At 52.6% G+C, this 15,811-nt stretch overlaps 1 protein-coding gene across 1 annotated transcript in view; it reads right to left on the minus strand.

The window, feature by feature from the left end:
- LOC144732709 (high-affinity choline transporter 1-like) overlaps nucleotides 1-15,811 on the minus strand; it is a 90,589-nt gene that overhangs the window by 33,440 nt on the left and 41,338 nt on the right. Inside the window, exon 2 of the mRNA XM_078614293.1 lies at nucleotides 10,154-11,358. Within this exon, the coding sequence (XP_078470419.1) occupies nucleotides 10,154-10,337 (184 nt within the window). The 5' untranslated portion in view covers nucleotides 10,338-11,358. The remainder of the gene's footprint in view (nucleotides 1-10,153; nucleotides 11,359-15,811) is intronic.

Here is a 15,811-nt window from a genome sequence, read left to right on the forward strand (position 1 = left end):
GATGGTCGATGGCGCAGATCTCCTCCGCCGGGAGGGTGGCTGCGGCCACAGTACGCCCGCTCGCCGCCTTGCTGGCCTTGCGTCGTTGCGCGAGCAGGTTTGCGTGGAGGAGTCGTGCTGCTTGGAGGGAGCACATCTCCGCATCGTCCTGTGCGACGATGACGATCTCCAAGTCGTCCGCCAGCAGGAGTATCTTCTCTGTAACCATGGCGTCGACACCTTCGTTGTCCATCCGTGGAAAGGCCGCCTTTGCCAGTGCCAGGAGGCTTGTGCGGTACGCCAGAGGCGACTCCTTTGCCCCCCGCTGGCGATCGTAGAAGAGTTGGCGACAGTCTGACGGCGGACCGTAAACTGCAGCCAGCACCTGCATCGCCGTCTGCAGCGTAGAGCGCCTCTCCTTCGGTGCCGATGTTAAAGTGGCGAGGGCGTCGCTGTCGAGGAGTGCTGGCAGCGCGCGGAGAGCCTCGGCGTCCGTCCACTTCGCCATCTCCTGGTGAGCGAGGAAGCGCCGCTGGAAGCCGCCCCAGTCGCCTTCCTCGCCCACAAATTCTTTGAGTGGAGGCAGTCGCTGATGTAGCGCAGCGGCTGCCGCAGAAGGTCGCCCTTCCTCGTCCCCCTCACCCGGCTCTGCTTCGGCGCGCACGACCGATGGCATCGCCGGTCGCACCCGTGGTGACGTCCCGTCCGTTGGCGATGACGCGGCAGGTACTGTATGCCCGCCGTTGGACGCGATGCTCAGGCCGGCCACGCCCTCAACTGCAGCTGCGGTGATGGCGGGATTTTCAAATTGGTGTTCCGCCGAAATGGCGGGAAGGCGCTGTGGTCGTCGGCTTTCGTCGCCCCGTGGCGGTCCAGCAGCCCCCAGCTGATTGATGTGGTCCAGCATGCTGGCAGCGGCGTGCAGCAGCTCCATCAGCTTGGCGTGCGCCTGCCTCAGCCCCTCTGCCAACACCTCTCCACCCTCCTGTTGCTGCGGCGTAGCCGTATCTGGCCCCGACTGCTCCGTGCTCTCTTCACCCGTCCCGGGCTCTCCGACTGCAGCGGTGTCCTCCGCCCCCGGTATCCTGACCCGAGCTGACCGGCGCGTGTCCATGTTCATAGATTTTTACTTCTGACACCAGATGTAATACCGTTGAGGACTCTTGGACACCCGGGGTTGAGGCACACGTATTTATTCCGCAACAGTTGTCACAACCGCGGACATACAACACTGGAGGGGGTATCGGCCCCCTCACCCGGCTAGCTGGGAATACACTGCTAGCTAGCTCTGACCTATCTCCTAGTCCTCCACTAACGGGCTAGGGAAGGCTGTCTGGCCCGACACTGGTAAGTCGGGCTACGGTACCCGGAGTCCCAGAGCACTAGCTCTGGTTCTCGGGACCACGCCGCTGGCTCGGTCCTGCGCGGCCCTGACAAGGGCGGCGTCCCAGGGGAGTCCGGGTTTCTAGCTAGACGATCTTCGGTCTTCACTGGTTTAGCTTTAACATTCTGCCCCGAGCCCTCTGACACATCCCCCTTTATACTCAACCCCCGCTGAGGGGTGGGGCCCCGGGCTGCCTGGTGCGGACGTCGTTGAGAGCACCCCCCCCCCCGTGCACTCACGTAGCCCCGCCCACTGTGTTTGTTTCCCATAAGCTGCCATGCATAACGGCTCTCTCTCTAACACCCCTACACATACACAGATACTAAGGTATTGTGAAAGCCCGGTGGGCCGTTTGTCCATTTCTCCACCAAAAAATTATGAGAGGCTTGCACAAGTCCAAAAAGTTATAGAAAGTGTGGGGTAAATAGTTGATCTAAAGGGTTTCCGAAAATTGTCGACCCACCCCCTCAAAAAATATCTTTACCCCCCGCGTAGGTATATATACTTACACACCCTACATACAACAGAGTAAGTAGTATCTATTGACTTTGTAGTTGTATCTACTGACTGTACAGTAGTATCTCCTGAGCCAGTAGTAGCTACTGACTGTATCATATTATTTACTGAACGTAGTGGTATATACTGACTGTTTTAGTATCTACTAACTCTATATAGCAGTATCTACCAACTCGACAGCAATATCTACTATCGCTACAACAGTGCATACTGACTATGGTGGTACCTGCTATGATTATAGCAGTGCATACTGACTGGTGGTACCTGATTTTACTACAACAATGCATATTGACTGGTGATACCTGCTATCACTACAGCAGTGCATACTCAGTGGTGGTCCGTGCTATGGTTACAGCAGTGCATACTGCTGTGGTGGTACCTGCTTTAACTACATCAGTGCATACTGCTGTGGTGGTACCTGCTTTCACTACATCAGTGCATACAGCTGTGGTGGTACCTGCTTTCACTACAGCAGTGCATACTGCTGTGGCAGTACCTGCTTTCACTACAGCAGTGCATACTGACTGTGGTGGTATCCTGATATTGCTTCAGCAGTGCATACCGACTGTGGTGGTACCTGTTTTAACCACAGCAGTGCATACCGACTGTGGTGGTACCTGCTTTCACCACAGCAGTGCATACTGACTGCGGTGGTACCTGATTTTGCTACAGCAGTGCATACCGACTGTGGTGGTAACCTGCTATAATTACAGCAGTGCATACTGACTGTGGTGGTATCCTGCTATAACAGCAGTGCATACCGACTGTGGTGGTACCTGCTATCACTACAGCAGTGCATACCGACTGTGGTGGTTCCTGCTATCACCACAGCAGTGCATACCGACTTTGGTGACACCTGCTTTCACTACAGCATTGCATACTGTGGTGGTACCTGCTATGATTACAGCAGTGGATACTGTGGTGGCACCTGCTATGATTAGAGCAGTGCATACTGAGTGTGGTGGGATCTGATATGATTACAGCAGTGCATTCTGTGGTGGTACCTGATATTATTACAGCAGTACATACTGACTGTGGTTGGTACCTGCTATCACTACAGTAGTACATGCTGATTCTATATATCTTATATATAAAAGGGAAATTTGTGAATGTGGCTGTTCGAAATGTTTAGCATACTTCCCGACAACTTATATTAAATTGGAATAGGTCGATTCTAAAGAAATCTACAACCTTCGATTCTTTTGCGCGATTTTATTTTTAATTAATGAGTTATCTTTTCATTTGTATATGTTATGTTTTTAAGTTATCAGAAGTAAAAACAAAATATTTTCCCCCTGGGCAACGCCGGGTATTTCCCGCTAGTAGCAGTATATATATCGACTCTATAGCACAAAGTACTCACCTGACAGAGTGCCGTGGTGAGGCCTAGTCCCATGCAGAGTCCCCGGCCTCGCCTAGATTGCCCAGCCGACTGAGGCTGGGTGCTGCGCCGCTACCCCCCCCCCGGCCCCCCCCCCCCCCGCGCTAAAATAATATTGTATAAGCGCTATAATTTTAGTATCTATCGACCCTATTATAGAAAGTGCACACATTGGGGTGGGGGGGGGGGGGGAGAATAGGACATGAATTTACCTCAGCGTTGCATTTTGAACGCGAATGAGAAATCCCCCCCACCCTCCAGCGATGGCGTGTGCGTTGCCATGGGCAACTCCTGTCAGCGTTTCGCGCATGTGCAATTGCGTACTTTGTCCCTCGTCCAGGCGGAAAAAGTAAATAAATAAAGATAAATCGCACAAAAACGCTATTTTGACTACTTTTAAATTCATGTATGGGAAAACAGAATAGCCTATTCCCACTGCGGGGCTTAGGGCATGCTGCCGACGTGAACCCCACCGCTGGAGAGCCAAATCCCTCGCAAGCATGTACACACAGACGGATAGACAGATGGACAGACAAAGAATGCCTTTTATAGGCTAGTATCTAACCTATATAATTCATTTTTTGTCTGTCTGTCCGTCTGTCCGTCTGCGTACGCTTGCTTCCAGAAGATTTGGCTCTCGGACCGTGGGGTTCGCCGAGATAAAATTTTGCCGGTGGGCACGCCCCCGGCCCCGCGGTGAACTTAGGCATTTCCGATTTTTCGTCTCTAAACTTTAAATCGGACCGATGATCGATTTAATGCGATTTCTCTTTATTTATTTATTTACTCTTGCCGACCGGCACGTGACGAAGCACGCCGTTGCGCATGCGCGAAGGCGGTTGCCCCTGGTAACGGGCGGTTGGCCCCTGGCAACGGGCAGCAACGCCGTCGCTGAGGGGTGGACGCCATTTTTAATTCCCGTTAAAAATATGCGCACGCATTAACACGCGACGCTGAGGTAAATTCATCAAACTTTCACGTCCTCTTCACTCCCCCCCCCCCACCCCAATGTGTGCAATTACTATTATAGGGTCGGTAGATAATAAAATTATAGCGATTAGACAGTATTATTGTAGCGCGGGGGGGGGGGGGGATAACGGCCCCAGCACCCAGCCTCGGCCGGGTGGGCAATCTAGGGGAGGCCGGAGGCTCTGCACGGTACTAGGCCTGGACACCCCACACTTGTCAGGCGAAGACTTTGTGCTATAAACTCGATATACCCAGCGTTGCCCGGGGGAAAAATGCATTTAAAATCTTCTGAAAACTTTAAAACATAACATACCAATGAAAATACAACTGTGTAATTTAAAATTTAAAACCGACCGCGCCAAGAATCGATTCTCTGAATCGCGCAGAGGAATCGAAGGTTGTCGACTCCTTTAGAATTGGCTAAATCCCGTTTAATATAAGTTGGTTATAGAGTTGATATAAACTGCTACGAATGGGAAATATCCGGCGTCGACCGGGGCAAAAATATAATTAAAAACTCCTGAAAACTTTAAAACATAACATAAAAATGAAAATAAAACTCTGTAATTAAAAATGTAGCCCAAGCGCGACAAGAAGCGATTCTTTGCAATCGTTGCGAAGGAATCGAGGGTTGGAGATTACTTTAGCATCGCCCTATTCCCTTTTTAACAAACTGCATGTCGCCAACAGACACACACATTCACACATTTAGCTTTTACATTTAACATACAAAACGTCAGCATGTACTGCTGTCATCATAGGCAAAAATATATACACCCTCACCACTCCCTCACCACTCTCCCTCACTCACCCTCACCACTCACCATCACCACTCACTATCACTCACCACTCACTATCACTCACCACTCACACTCACCACTCACCATCACTCACACTCACCCTCACCACTCACTTACCATCACTACTCACTACTCACCCTCACCACCACTACTCACCCTCACCACTCTCCCTCACCACTCTCTCACCACTCACCCTCACCACTCACCCTCACCACTCACCCTTCTCCCTCAACACTCACGCTCACCCTCACCAATCATCCTCGCCCTCACCACCACCACTCATCCTCACCACTCACCCTCGCCACCACCACTCACCCTCAACACTCACCCTCAACACTCACCCTCACCACCACCACTCACCACCACTCACCCTCACCTCTCACTCACCCTCAACACTCACCACTCACCCTCACCACTCACCTCTCACCTCTCACCACTCACCTCTCACCACTCACCACTGACCCTCACCACTCACCACTGACCCTCACCACTCACCCTCACCACTCACTTTCACCACTCACCACTCACCCTCACCACTCACCCTCACCACTCACTCTCACCACTCACCCTCACGGCTCACCACTCACCCTCACCACTCACACTCACCACTCACACTCAACACCTCACCACTCACCACCTCACCACTCATCACTCACCACTCACACTCACCACAGACCCCTTACCACTCACACTCACCACTCACACTCACCACAGACCCTTCACCACTCACCCTCACCACTCACCCTCACCACTCACCCTCACCACTCACCCTCACCCCTCACGCTCACCCCTCTCCCTCACCACTCACGCTCACCACTCACCCTCTCCACTCTTCCTCACCAGTCTTCCTCACCACTCTTCCTCATTCCTCACCACTCACGCTCACCACTCACCCTCACTACTCACTAATCACCCTCACCACTCACACTCACCACTCACTACTCACCCTCACCACCACTACTCACCCTCACCACTCTCCCTCACCACTCACCCTCACCATTCACCCCTTTCCCTCACCACTCACGCTCACCACTCACCATCACCAACCATCCTCACCCTCACCACCACCACTCTCCCTCACCACTCTCCCTCACCTTAACCACTCACCTTCACCACTCACCCTCACCTCTCACCCTCACCACTCACCCTCTCCACTCACCCTCAGCACTCACCACTCACCCTCACCCTCACCATTCACCCTCACCACTCACCACTCACCTTCTCCACTCACCCTCACCACTCACCCTGACCACTCACCCTTACCACTCACCACACACCCTCACCACTCACCACTCTTCTTCACCACTCACCCTCACCACTCACCATCACTGTGGTGGTGGTACCTGCTATCATGACAGTAGTACAAGCTGACGTTTTGTATGTGTAATGTCAAAAGCTAAAGTAGTGAATGTGTGTGTCTGTAAGAAATGTTAAGCATACTTGGCGACACGTAAGCAAGTTTTTTAAAAACGGGAATAGGGTGAGTGGTGGTGGTGAGGGTGAGTGTTGAGGGTGAGTGGTTAGGGTGAGTAGTGAGGGTGAGTAGTGAGGGTGAGTGGTGAGCGTGAGTGGTGAGCGTGACTGGTGAGTGGTGAGGGTGAGTTGTGAGGGTGAGTGGTGAGGGAGAGTGGTGAGGGTGAGTGGTGAGTGTGGTGAGTGGCGAGGGTGAGTAGTGAGTGGTGAGCGCGAGTGGTGGGGGTGAGTGGTGAGTGGTGAGGGTGAGTGGTGAGGGAGAGTGGTGAGAGTGAATGGTGAGGGTGAGTGGTGAGGGTGAGTGGCGGTTGTGAGTGGTGATTAGTGAGTGGTGAGGGTGAGTGGTGAGTGTGGTGAGTGGTGAGTAGTGAGTGGTGAGCGTGAGTGGTGGGGGTGAGTGGTGATTTGTGAGGGTGTGATTGGTGAGGATGAGTGGTGAGTAGTGAGGGTGAGTGGTGAGGGTAAGTGGTGAGGGTGAGTGGTGAGTGGTGAGGGTGAGTCGTGAGCGGTGAGGGTGAGCAGTGAGGGTGAGAGGTGATTGGTGAGGGTGTGATTGATGAGGATGAGTGGTGAGTGGTGAGAGTGAGTGGTTGTTGTGAGGGTGAGTGGTGAGGGTGAGTGGTGAGAGTGAGTGGTGAGGGTGAGTGGTGAGGGTGAGTGGCGGTTGTGAGTGGTGATTAGTGAGTGGTGAGGGTGAGTGGTAATGGTGAGTGGTGAGCGTGAGTGGTGAGGGTGAGTGGTGAGCGTGAGTGGTGATTGGTGAGGGTGTGATTGTTGAAGATGAGTGGTGAGTAGTGAGGGTGAGTGGTGAGGGTGAGTGGTGGGGGTGAGTGGCGGTTGTGAGTGGCGGTTGTGAGTGGTGATAAGTGAGGGTGAGTGGTGAGGGTGAGCATGAGTGGTGAGGGTGAGTGGTGAGCGTGAGTGGTGAGGGTGAGTGGTGATTGGTGAGGGTGTGATTGGTGAGGATGAGTGGTGAGTGGAGAGGGTGAGTGGTAAGGGTGAGTGGTGAGCGGTGAGGGTGAGTGGTTGTTGTGAGGGTGAGTGGTGAGGGTGAGTGGTGAGGGTGAGTGGTGAGAGTGAGTGGTGAGGGTGAGTGGTGAGGGTGAGTGCGGTTGTGAGTGGTGATTAGTGAGTGGTGAGGGTGAGTGGTGAGGGTGAGTGGTGAGCGTGAGTGGTGAGTGGTGAGGGTGAGTGGTGAGCGTGAGTGGTGAGGGTGAGTGGTGATTCGTGAGGGTGTGATTGGTGAGGATGAGTGGTGAGTAGTGAGGGTGAGTGGTGAGGGTGAGCAGTGAGGGTGAGCGGTGAGGGTGAGTGGTGATTGGTGAGGGTGTGATTGGTGAGGATGAGTGGTGAGTGGAGAGGGTGAGTGGTAAGGGTGAGTGGTGAGCGGTGAGGGGTGAGGGTGAGTGGTTGTTGTGAGGGTGAGTGGTGAGTGATGAGAGTGAGTGGTGAGGGTGAGTGGTGAGGGTGAGTGGCGGTTGTGAGTGGTGATTAGTGAGTGGTGAGGGTGAGTGGTGAGGGTGAGTGGTGAGCGTGAGTGTTGAGTGGTGAGGGTGAGTGGTGAGCGTGAGTGGTGAGGGTGAGTGGTGAGGGTGAGTGGTGATCATAGCAGATACTCCTCTCATCATAGCAGATACCACCACAGTCAGCATGCACTGCTGTAATCATAGCAGGTACCACCACAGCAGTATGCACTGCTGTAATCATAGGTACCACCACAGCAGTATGCACTGCTGTAATCATAGAATCTACCACCACAGCCAGTATGCACTGCTGTAATCATAGCAGATACCACCACAATATGCACTGCTGTAATCATAGCAGGTTCCACCACAATATGCACTGCTGTAATCATAACAGGTACCAACACAGCAGTATGCACTGCTGTAATTATAGCAGGTACCACCACAATATGCACTACTGTAATCATAGCAGGTACCACCACAATATGCACTGCTGTAATCATAGCAGGTACCAACACACTATGTACTGCTGTAATAATAGCAGGTACCAACACAATATGCACTGCTGTAATCATAGCAGGTACCAACACACTATGTACTGCTGTAATAATAGCAGGTACCAACACAGCAGTATGCACTGCTGTAATCATAGCAGGTACCACCAGTCACTATGCACTGCTATAATCATAGCAGGTACCACCACAATATGCACTGCTGTAATCATAGCAGGTTCCACCACAATATGCACTGCTGTAATCATAACAGGTACCAACACAGCAGTATGCACTGCTGTAATCATAGTAGGTACCACCACAATATGCACTACTATAATCATAGCAGGTACCACCACAATATGCACTGCTGTAATCATAGCAGGTACCAACACACTATGTACTACTGTAATAATAGCAGGTACCAACACAGCAGTATGCACTGCTGTAATCATAGCAGGTACCACCAGTCACTATGCACTGCTGTAGTGATAGCAGGTACCACCTCAGTCGGTATACACTGCTGTAGTGATAGTAGATACTGCTATCGAGTTGGTAGATACTGCTATATAGAGTTAGTAGATACTAAAACAGTCAGTATATACCACTACAGTCAGTCAATACTGCTACAGTAAGTATATACTACTATACAGTCAGTACATACTACCACGGTGAGTAGCTACTACAGTCAATAGATACTATTATAGAGTGAGTAGATACTCCTATAGAGTTAGTAGTTACTACTATAGTCAGTGGATACTACTATAGAGTCAGCAGATATTATACAGTTAGTCGTTACGACTATATAGTCGGTAGATACTACTTTAAGCCCAGTAAATACTATGGTCAGTAGTTTCTACAGTCACTAAATACTACTACACAGTCAGTAGCTACTACTGGCTCAGTAGATACTATGGTACAGTCAGTAGATACTACTACAGAGTCAATAGATACTACTTCCTCTGTTGTATGTAAGGTGTTGTTAGTATATATACCTACGAGGGGTAAAGATATTTTTTGAGGTGGGGGGGCACAATTTTTGGAAACCTTTTACATCAACTATTTACCCCACACTTTCTACAACTTTTTGGACTTGTGCAAGCCTCTTATATATTTGTTGGTATAGAAATGTACAAACGGCCCACCGGGCTTTGACAATACCTTAGTATCTGTGTATATATATGTAAGGTTTTTAAGAAATATATTTTTCACCCGGGCAAAGCCGGGTACTTCCGCTAGTAAGATATACATGTATATTAACAAGAGAAACATGGATTAACGAGGGCATTCGAGATAGGACATCTTATCAACTGTTAAGAAAAGTAATGTGCTCGGCAGGACATATCGCAAGTTGGAATTATGGTCAAGGGTCGAGACTAATGATGGAATCGCAGCCAAAGGAGGGAACACAAATGTCCACCAAAGACATGGAATGAAGGGATCAGCTTTGCGTGAAGCCGCGAGATAAATAATTGAATTGTGGGATGATGGTACGATGGTGACGTTGGCGAGTCCTTTATCTAGCAGCAAATAGATCATTGCTCAGAGTGATGATGACTCGTCTTATTCTGCTTGCGAAACCTGCGCTCTCGTCTGATTAGTTATTGTATGGAGGCATTTAAGCTGTAGAGAAAGAGTTCATGGGGAAGGGCGGGATGGGGGGGACGATTGTTGAATTGGTTTCGCTCGACACGCACCCGTCATCGTGAACACGCCGACGAGCAGGCCGATGTCTCTGCCGCCCACCATGATGGCCTCGCTGCGCTCCATCCCCTCGCCCACGCCGACGTTCTTGGTTCGGCATGCGGCCCAGATCCCCACAGCCAGGATAATGCCATAGAAAATGATGATGGCTATCAGACCAGCCACGTGAATCGCCATTTTGACAGCTGCAGCCAGAAATAATCCCTCTCGCTGTTGCTGCTGCTCAGGTTGTACAGATTTTTAGGTGGGGGGGGGGGGGGGGTTGGTCTTTGGTTGTGTAGTCTGGTAATATCGCTCCTTGTAATATCACGATTGATGGGTGGTCTACCGTTAGGCTGTTTTTTTTTGTTGGATGCTCTTTGGATAGTCGTTAGTGGTGGTGGTGAGGATTTAGAAACGCCGTCAGATTGCTCCGTATTGGTTGTACGTGCTAATTGATGTTGGCGTCAGATAGCCATGCGCTGCGGGTGGTCTGCGAGTTATTTGTAACTTCTGGGCTGTTAATAGTGTCAGTGATAAAAATATGTTTGCGTTCTATGATTGTTCAGGGGTTCTTCTGGTCAGAATATTCTTGTAGTTGACGTTAGACTGTTCTTAGATTGTCATTGATAGATGTGTTTTTGTGTTGATTTTTTAAATCAAAATAAAAGGATCGATTGGTCCTGAGCTATTGCTATTGCATTGATGTTGTGAGGTTGTCAATTGGTGTTCTTTGAGCTCTCGTTGTTCCTGGTTGGCTGTTGCCAGATTCTTTGAGATTCGTTGGTGCTCGTTTAGCTCCTGTCAGGATTGTGGTTGGTTAAAGACATTATCAACAACGGGTAATATTTGAGTATCTGGGGTTGTTCTTGGGGCTTTCCCCGACTTTGTGAAATTCGTTCTTTGTGTCCTTGTTTGACCGTGTGCCGGATTGCCGTCAGATTTGTTACGATTCTTGGTTTGGGCTGTCATCAGGTTGTCATCGTTAGCTTGACCAATAGCTGTGTTCCAGTCAACTTCCTTGATGGTCAGAACGCTGTGAGTTTTTTGCAAGGCTGTATCGCACCCTGCTCTGTGAAGGGCGCTGCACACTTATCAGTCTATCTTTGACGTGCCCCAAGTTTCAGATGTTGAGATGGGTACTTGGCAGGGAGTGTAGAGTACGAATCTCTTGAATCGTAACTCCTGCAGGTCGAATACACGCCTTTGTCCACTCTATCTGAAAAAGAAAATCCAAAAAATATTCAACAGCATAAGTAGTCACAACGGTTGTAGGAATGGTGGTGGTGCGTCGCAGTAAAAGACAAATACTATACACAGCCATTCCACTGAAGGCACCCTTCTACTCTTCTATGGCCAGGTGGCACAGCAAAAGGGCAGGCGGCTTGCAAGTGGAAGGTTGCAAGTTCAATCCTGGTTAGGGGTTGACTTGGCTTATTATCATTCCAGGAGTCAATACATTATTACCACTTAGTGGGGAGTTTAACACGTAGGCTTTCACGACCAATATTATTCATAATAAAGGTTTTTTGGCTAGCTCGCGTTATTTATAAATGTGTCGCAACCCTCCACCACGCGACACGGCCAATCAGTAAAAAATGCGTCACGTTGACAAAAGACAAATAGTTCACTACTTTAGCCCACCGGTGTGTTGAAGAGTGAATCCACAACATTTACAATTTTTGAATACGACGTTTTGCTTGTGTAGGGGTGTTAGAGAGAGAGCCCGTTATGCATGGCAGCTTATGGCAAACAAACACAGTGGGTGGGGCTACGTGAGTGCACGGGGAGGTGCTCTCTACGACGTCCGCGCCAGGCACCCCGGGGGGGCCCCACCCCTCAGCGGGGGGTTGTGTATAAAAGGGGATGTATCGGAGGGCTCGGGGTTCTTGTTAAGCTAACCAGTGAAGACTGAAGACGTCTTAGCTAGAGCCCTGGACTCCCCTGGTTCGCCGTCCTTATCAGGGCCGAACAGGACCGAGCCAGCGGCGCGGTCCCGAGATCCAGAGCCGGTGCTCTTGTCAGCGCTGGTCTGGGACTCAGGGTACCGGGCCCGACTTACCAGTGTCGGGCCAGATAGCCTCCCCTAGCCCGTTAAAGGAGGACTAGGAGGCAGGCTAGGAAGTAGCTAGCGCGTGTATCCCCAGCTAGCCGGGTGAGGGGGCCAACACCCCCTCTAGTGTTGTATGCCAGAACCGTGCTGTGTGAATAAAACCCATGTGCCTCCAACTCCGGCGTCCAAGAGTCGTGAACTCTATTACATCTGGTGTCAGAAGTAAAGATCTACGAACATGGACACGCGCCGGACAGCTCGAGTCAGGGTACCGGAGGGGGAGGACACCGTTGCAGCCGGGGAGCCCGGGACGGCTGAAGAAAACACGGAGCAGTCGGGGTCGGATGCGTCCACACTGCAGCAACAGGAGAATGGAGAGCCGTCGACAGAGGGGCTGAGGCAGGCGCACGCTAAGCTGGCGGAGCTGCTGTACGCCGCTGCCGCCATGCTGGACCAGATCACACAGCTGGGGGCTGCTGGACCGCCACGGGGCGACGGCAGCCGGCGACCACAGCGCCTTCCCGCCATTTTGATGGAGCACCACTTTAAAAATCCCGCCATCGCCGCAGCTGCTGTTTTGGGCGTGGCCGGGTTGAGCATCGAGTCCAACGGCGGGCATACAGTACCTGCCGCGTCATCACCAACGGACGGCACATCACCACGGGTGCGACCGGCGATGCCATCGGTTGTTCGAGCCGCGGCACAGCCGGGTGGGGGAGACGGAGCCGCGGCACAGCCGGGTGGGGGAGACGGAGTCGCGGCACAGCCGGGTGGGGGAGACGGGGGAGTGCGACCTTCCGCGGCAGCCGCTGCGTTACATCAGCGGCTACCTCCACTCAAAGAATTTGTGGGCGAGGAAGGCGACTGGGGCGGCTTCCAGCGGCGCTTCCTCGCTCACCAGGAAATGGCGCAGTGGACGGACGCCGAGGCTCTTCGCGCGCTGCCGGCACTCCTCGACAGCGACGCCCTTGCCACTCTAACATCGGCACCGAAGGAGAGGCGCTCCACGCTGCAGACGGCGATGCAGCTGCTGGCTGCGGTCTACAGTCCGCCGTCGGACTGTCGCCAACTCTTTTACGATCGCCAGCGGGGGGCAAAGGAGTCGCCCCTGGCATACCGCACAAGCCTCCTGGCACTGGCGAAGGCGGCCTTTCCACGGATGGACATCGAAGGTGTCGACGCCATGGTCACGGAAAAGATACTCCTGCTGGCGGACGACTTGGATATCGTCATCGTCGCACAAGACGACGTGGAGATGTGCTCCCTCCAAGTGGCACGACTCCTCCACGCAAACCTGCTCGCGCAATGACGGAAGGCCAGCAAGGCGGCGAGCGGGCGTGCCGTGGCTGCAGCCACCCTCCCGGCGAAAGAGATTTGCGCCATCGACCATCAACGGCAGCAGGGAGCGGGAGTACGGGCGGACCGGGGCGGTTCGGGCCATTTCGACCATCCATCGTCTTCGCCAGCGCTCCCGCGCTGTTACAACTGCGGCATCCGGGGCCATGTCGCCTCGGGGTGCCGCTCTCCTCGGCAGCAGGGGACGACACCTCGACGGGACGCCGGCCCTCTTCCCAAGCTCCGTCATCATAACCCGGCGAGTCGCGGCACCCCTCATGTTTGGCCCATGCACACGCCCGTCACACACTCAAACACCGCAGCGAATGGGGGGTCGATATCGCGCACCATCGCACCAACACGCACCACTCTGGGTACTCATATCGAACCCAGCCAGTGGTCCGTGTTGGCTCATCGTGTTGTAGCCGCATCATCGGGGTCGTCTGCCGTTGTGGGGCACATCGACGGGGTTGAGGTGCGCATTCTGGTCGATACGGGAGCATCGGCGACCATTATTTCGGAATTGATTTACAATATTCTCCCTGTCCAGAGCCGTCCTTTGATGCCCGTTTACGTGCCATTCTATGCTGCTAATGGGGGCTCACTTGGCATCATTGGACAAATTCGAGCCAAAATTTGTATCGGGGATATTAAATTGTCTGGGCCGATTTTTGTTTCCTCCTCGCTGGCGGTTCCGTGCCTGCTGGGGACGGACTTCCTGGCCAAAATGCCGATTAGGATATTAATCGACCAGGGATGCATTGAGCTCCCATCGGGCCGACGCATGGCGTTTCTGCCATCCCCCGTTACGAGTCGGACAGCGTTCGCGACGGTGCCGGCGTTCGTAGATAGAACGGTGCGCGTTCCTCCGGGGGCGCAAATGTTGATTCCTTTGAAACTTCGGGGGCCCTTCGCTAAGGGCATTGGGGCCCAGGGGGTTCTGCTGGGGCCGTCTAGGGCCGGGGTTAGTGGACCTCATTTACTTCCGGCCCAGACCATAGTAAGAGGGGACGGAGACCCGTTCATCGCGGTCCTCAATGTGGGCTCGCAGACGGTGGTGGTCCCACAGGGGACCGTGCTTGCTCACGCAACGCCGGTGCCCTGTGAGGAACCCATCGCGAATCACGTGAGCGCTGTCCCTGCGCCGCGACCACATTCGGACAGCGATGAAGGGTGGCTCGAGGCGCTTTGTGCGGGATCGACGGACCTGTCAAATTCAGAGCGTCAACAGCTTAAAACACTACTGCGGGAATTTTCCGACGTTTTCAGTCGGGACAAATACGATTTGGGCTGCACTCATCTGCTGCGTCACCATATTGATACGGGTGACAGCGCGCCAATACGCCAGAATCCTTTTCGGTTAAGTCCCGCCGAAAAGGACCATGTCAAATCGGCTGTTGATGACATGTTAGCTGCCGACATCATTTCTCCTTCCACCAGCCCTTGGGGAGCGCCAATCGTCCTAGTTAAGAAACAGGACGGCTCGTTGCGGTTTTGCGTTGATTTTCGGCGCCTTAACAAAATTTCGGTGGCCGACGCATACCCGCTCCCACGGATGGACGAATCGCTTGACGCCTTGGCGGGAGCGCGATTCTTCTCCACATTGGATTTACTTTCGGGATTCTGGCAGCTTCCTCTGGACAATGATTCAAAGCCTAAAACTGCTTTCCGTACACCGCACGGCCTGTTCCAATTCAACCGGTTGCCGATGGGACTCCACTTAGCGCCGGCAACTTTCCAGCGTTTGATGGAATTAGTTTTGGCTGGATTGCAATGGGACTCGTGCTTGATTTATTTGGATGACGTTATTGTCTTTAGTAAAACATTTGACGAACATCTCCAGAGGTTGCGGGCGGTTTTCCAAAAGATGCGGGCTGCTAATTTGAAATTCAAACCCCAAAAATGTCATCTGTTACGCGAATCGGTGCGTTATTTGGGACACATCGTGGGACGCTCAGGTATTGCTACCGATCCCGCCAAAACGCAGTGCGTCAGCTCCTGGCCGACTCCCACCTCGGTGGGAGAGGTCAGGAGTTTCATTGGCTTCGCGTCCTATTACCCACGGTTTGTCGCGGATTTTGCGACGATTGCGAAACCCCTACACGCTTTAACGTCAAAAGGGGTTCGGTTCCACTGGGAACAGGAGGAGGAGGCTGCTTTCCGCTCCCTTCGGGACGCTCTGGTGAAAGCTCCTCCCTTGGTTTACCCCGATTTTTCTAAGCCCTTTTTGCTTGACACCGATGCGAGCAACACGGGTATTGGGGGCGTGCTTTCCCAGGTGGTT

Source organism: Lampetra planeri, chromosome 43, assembly GCF_965212315.1.
Source record: "Lampetra planeri chromosome 43, kcLamPlan1.2.h2, whole genome shotgun sequence".
Lineage (NCBI taxonomy): Eukaryota > Metazoa > Chordata > Hyperoartia > Petromyzontiformes > Petromyzontidae > Lampetra > Lampetra planeri.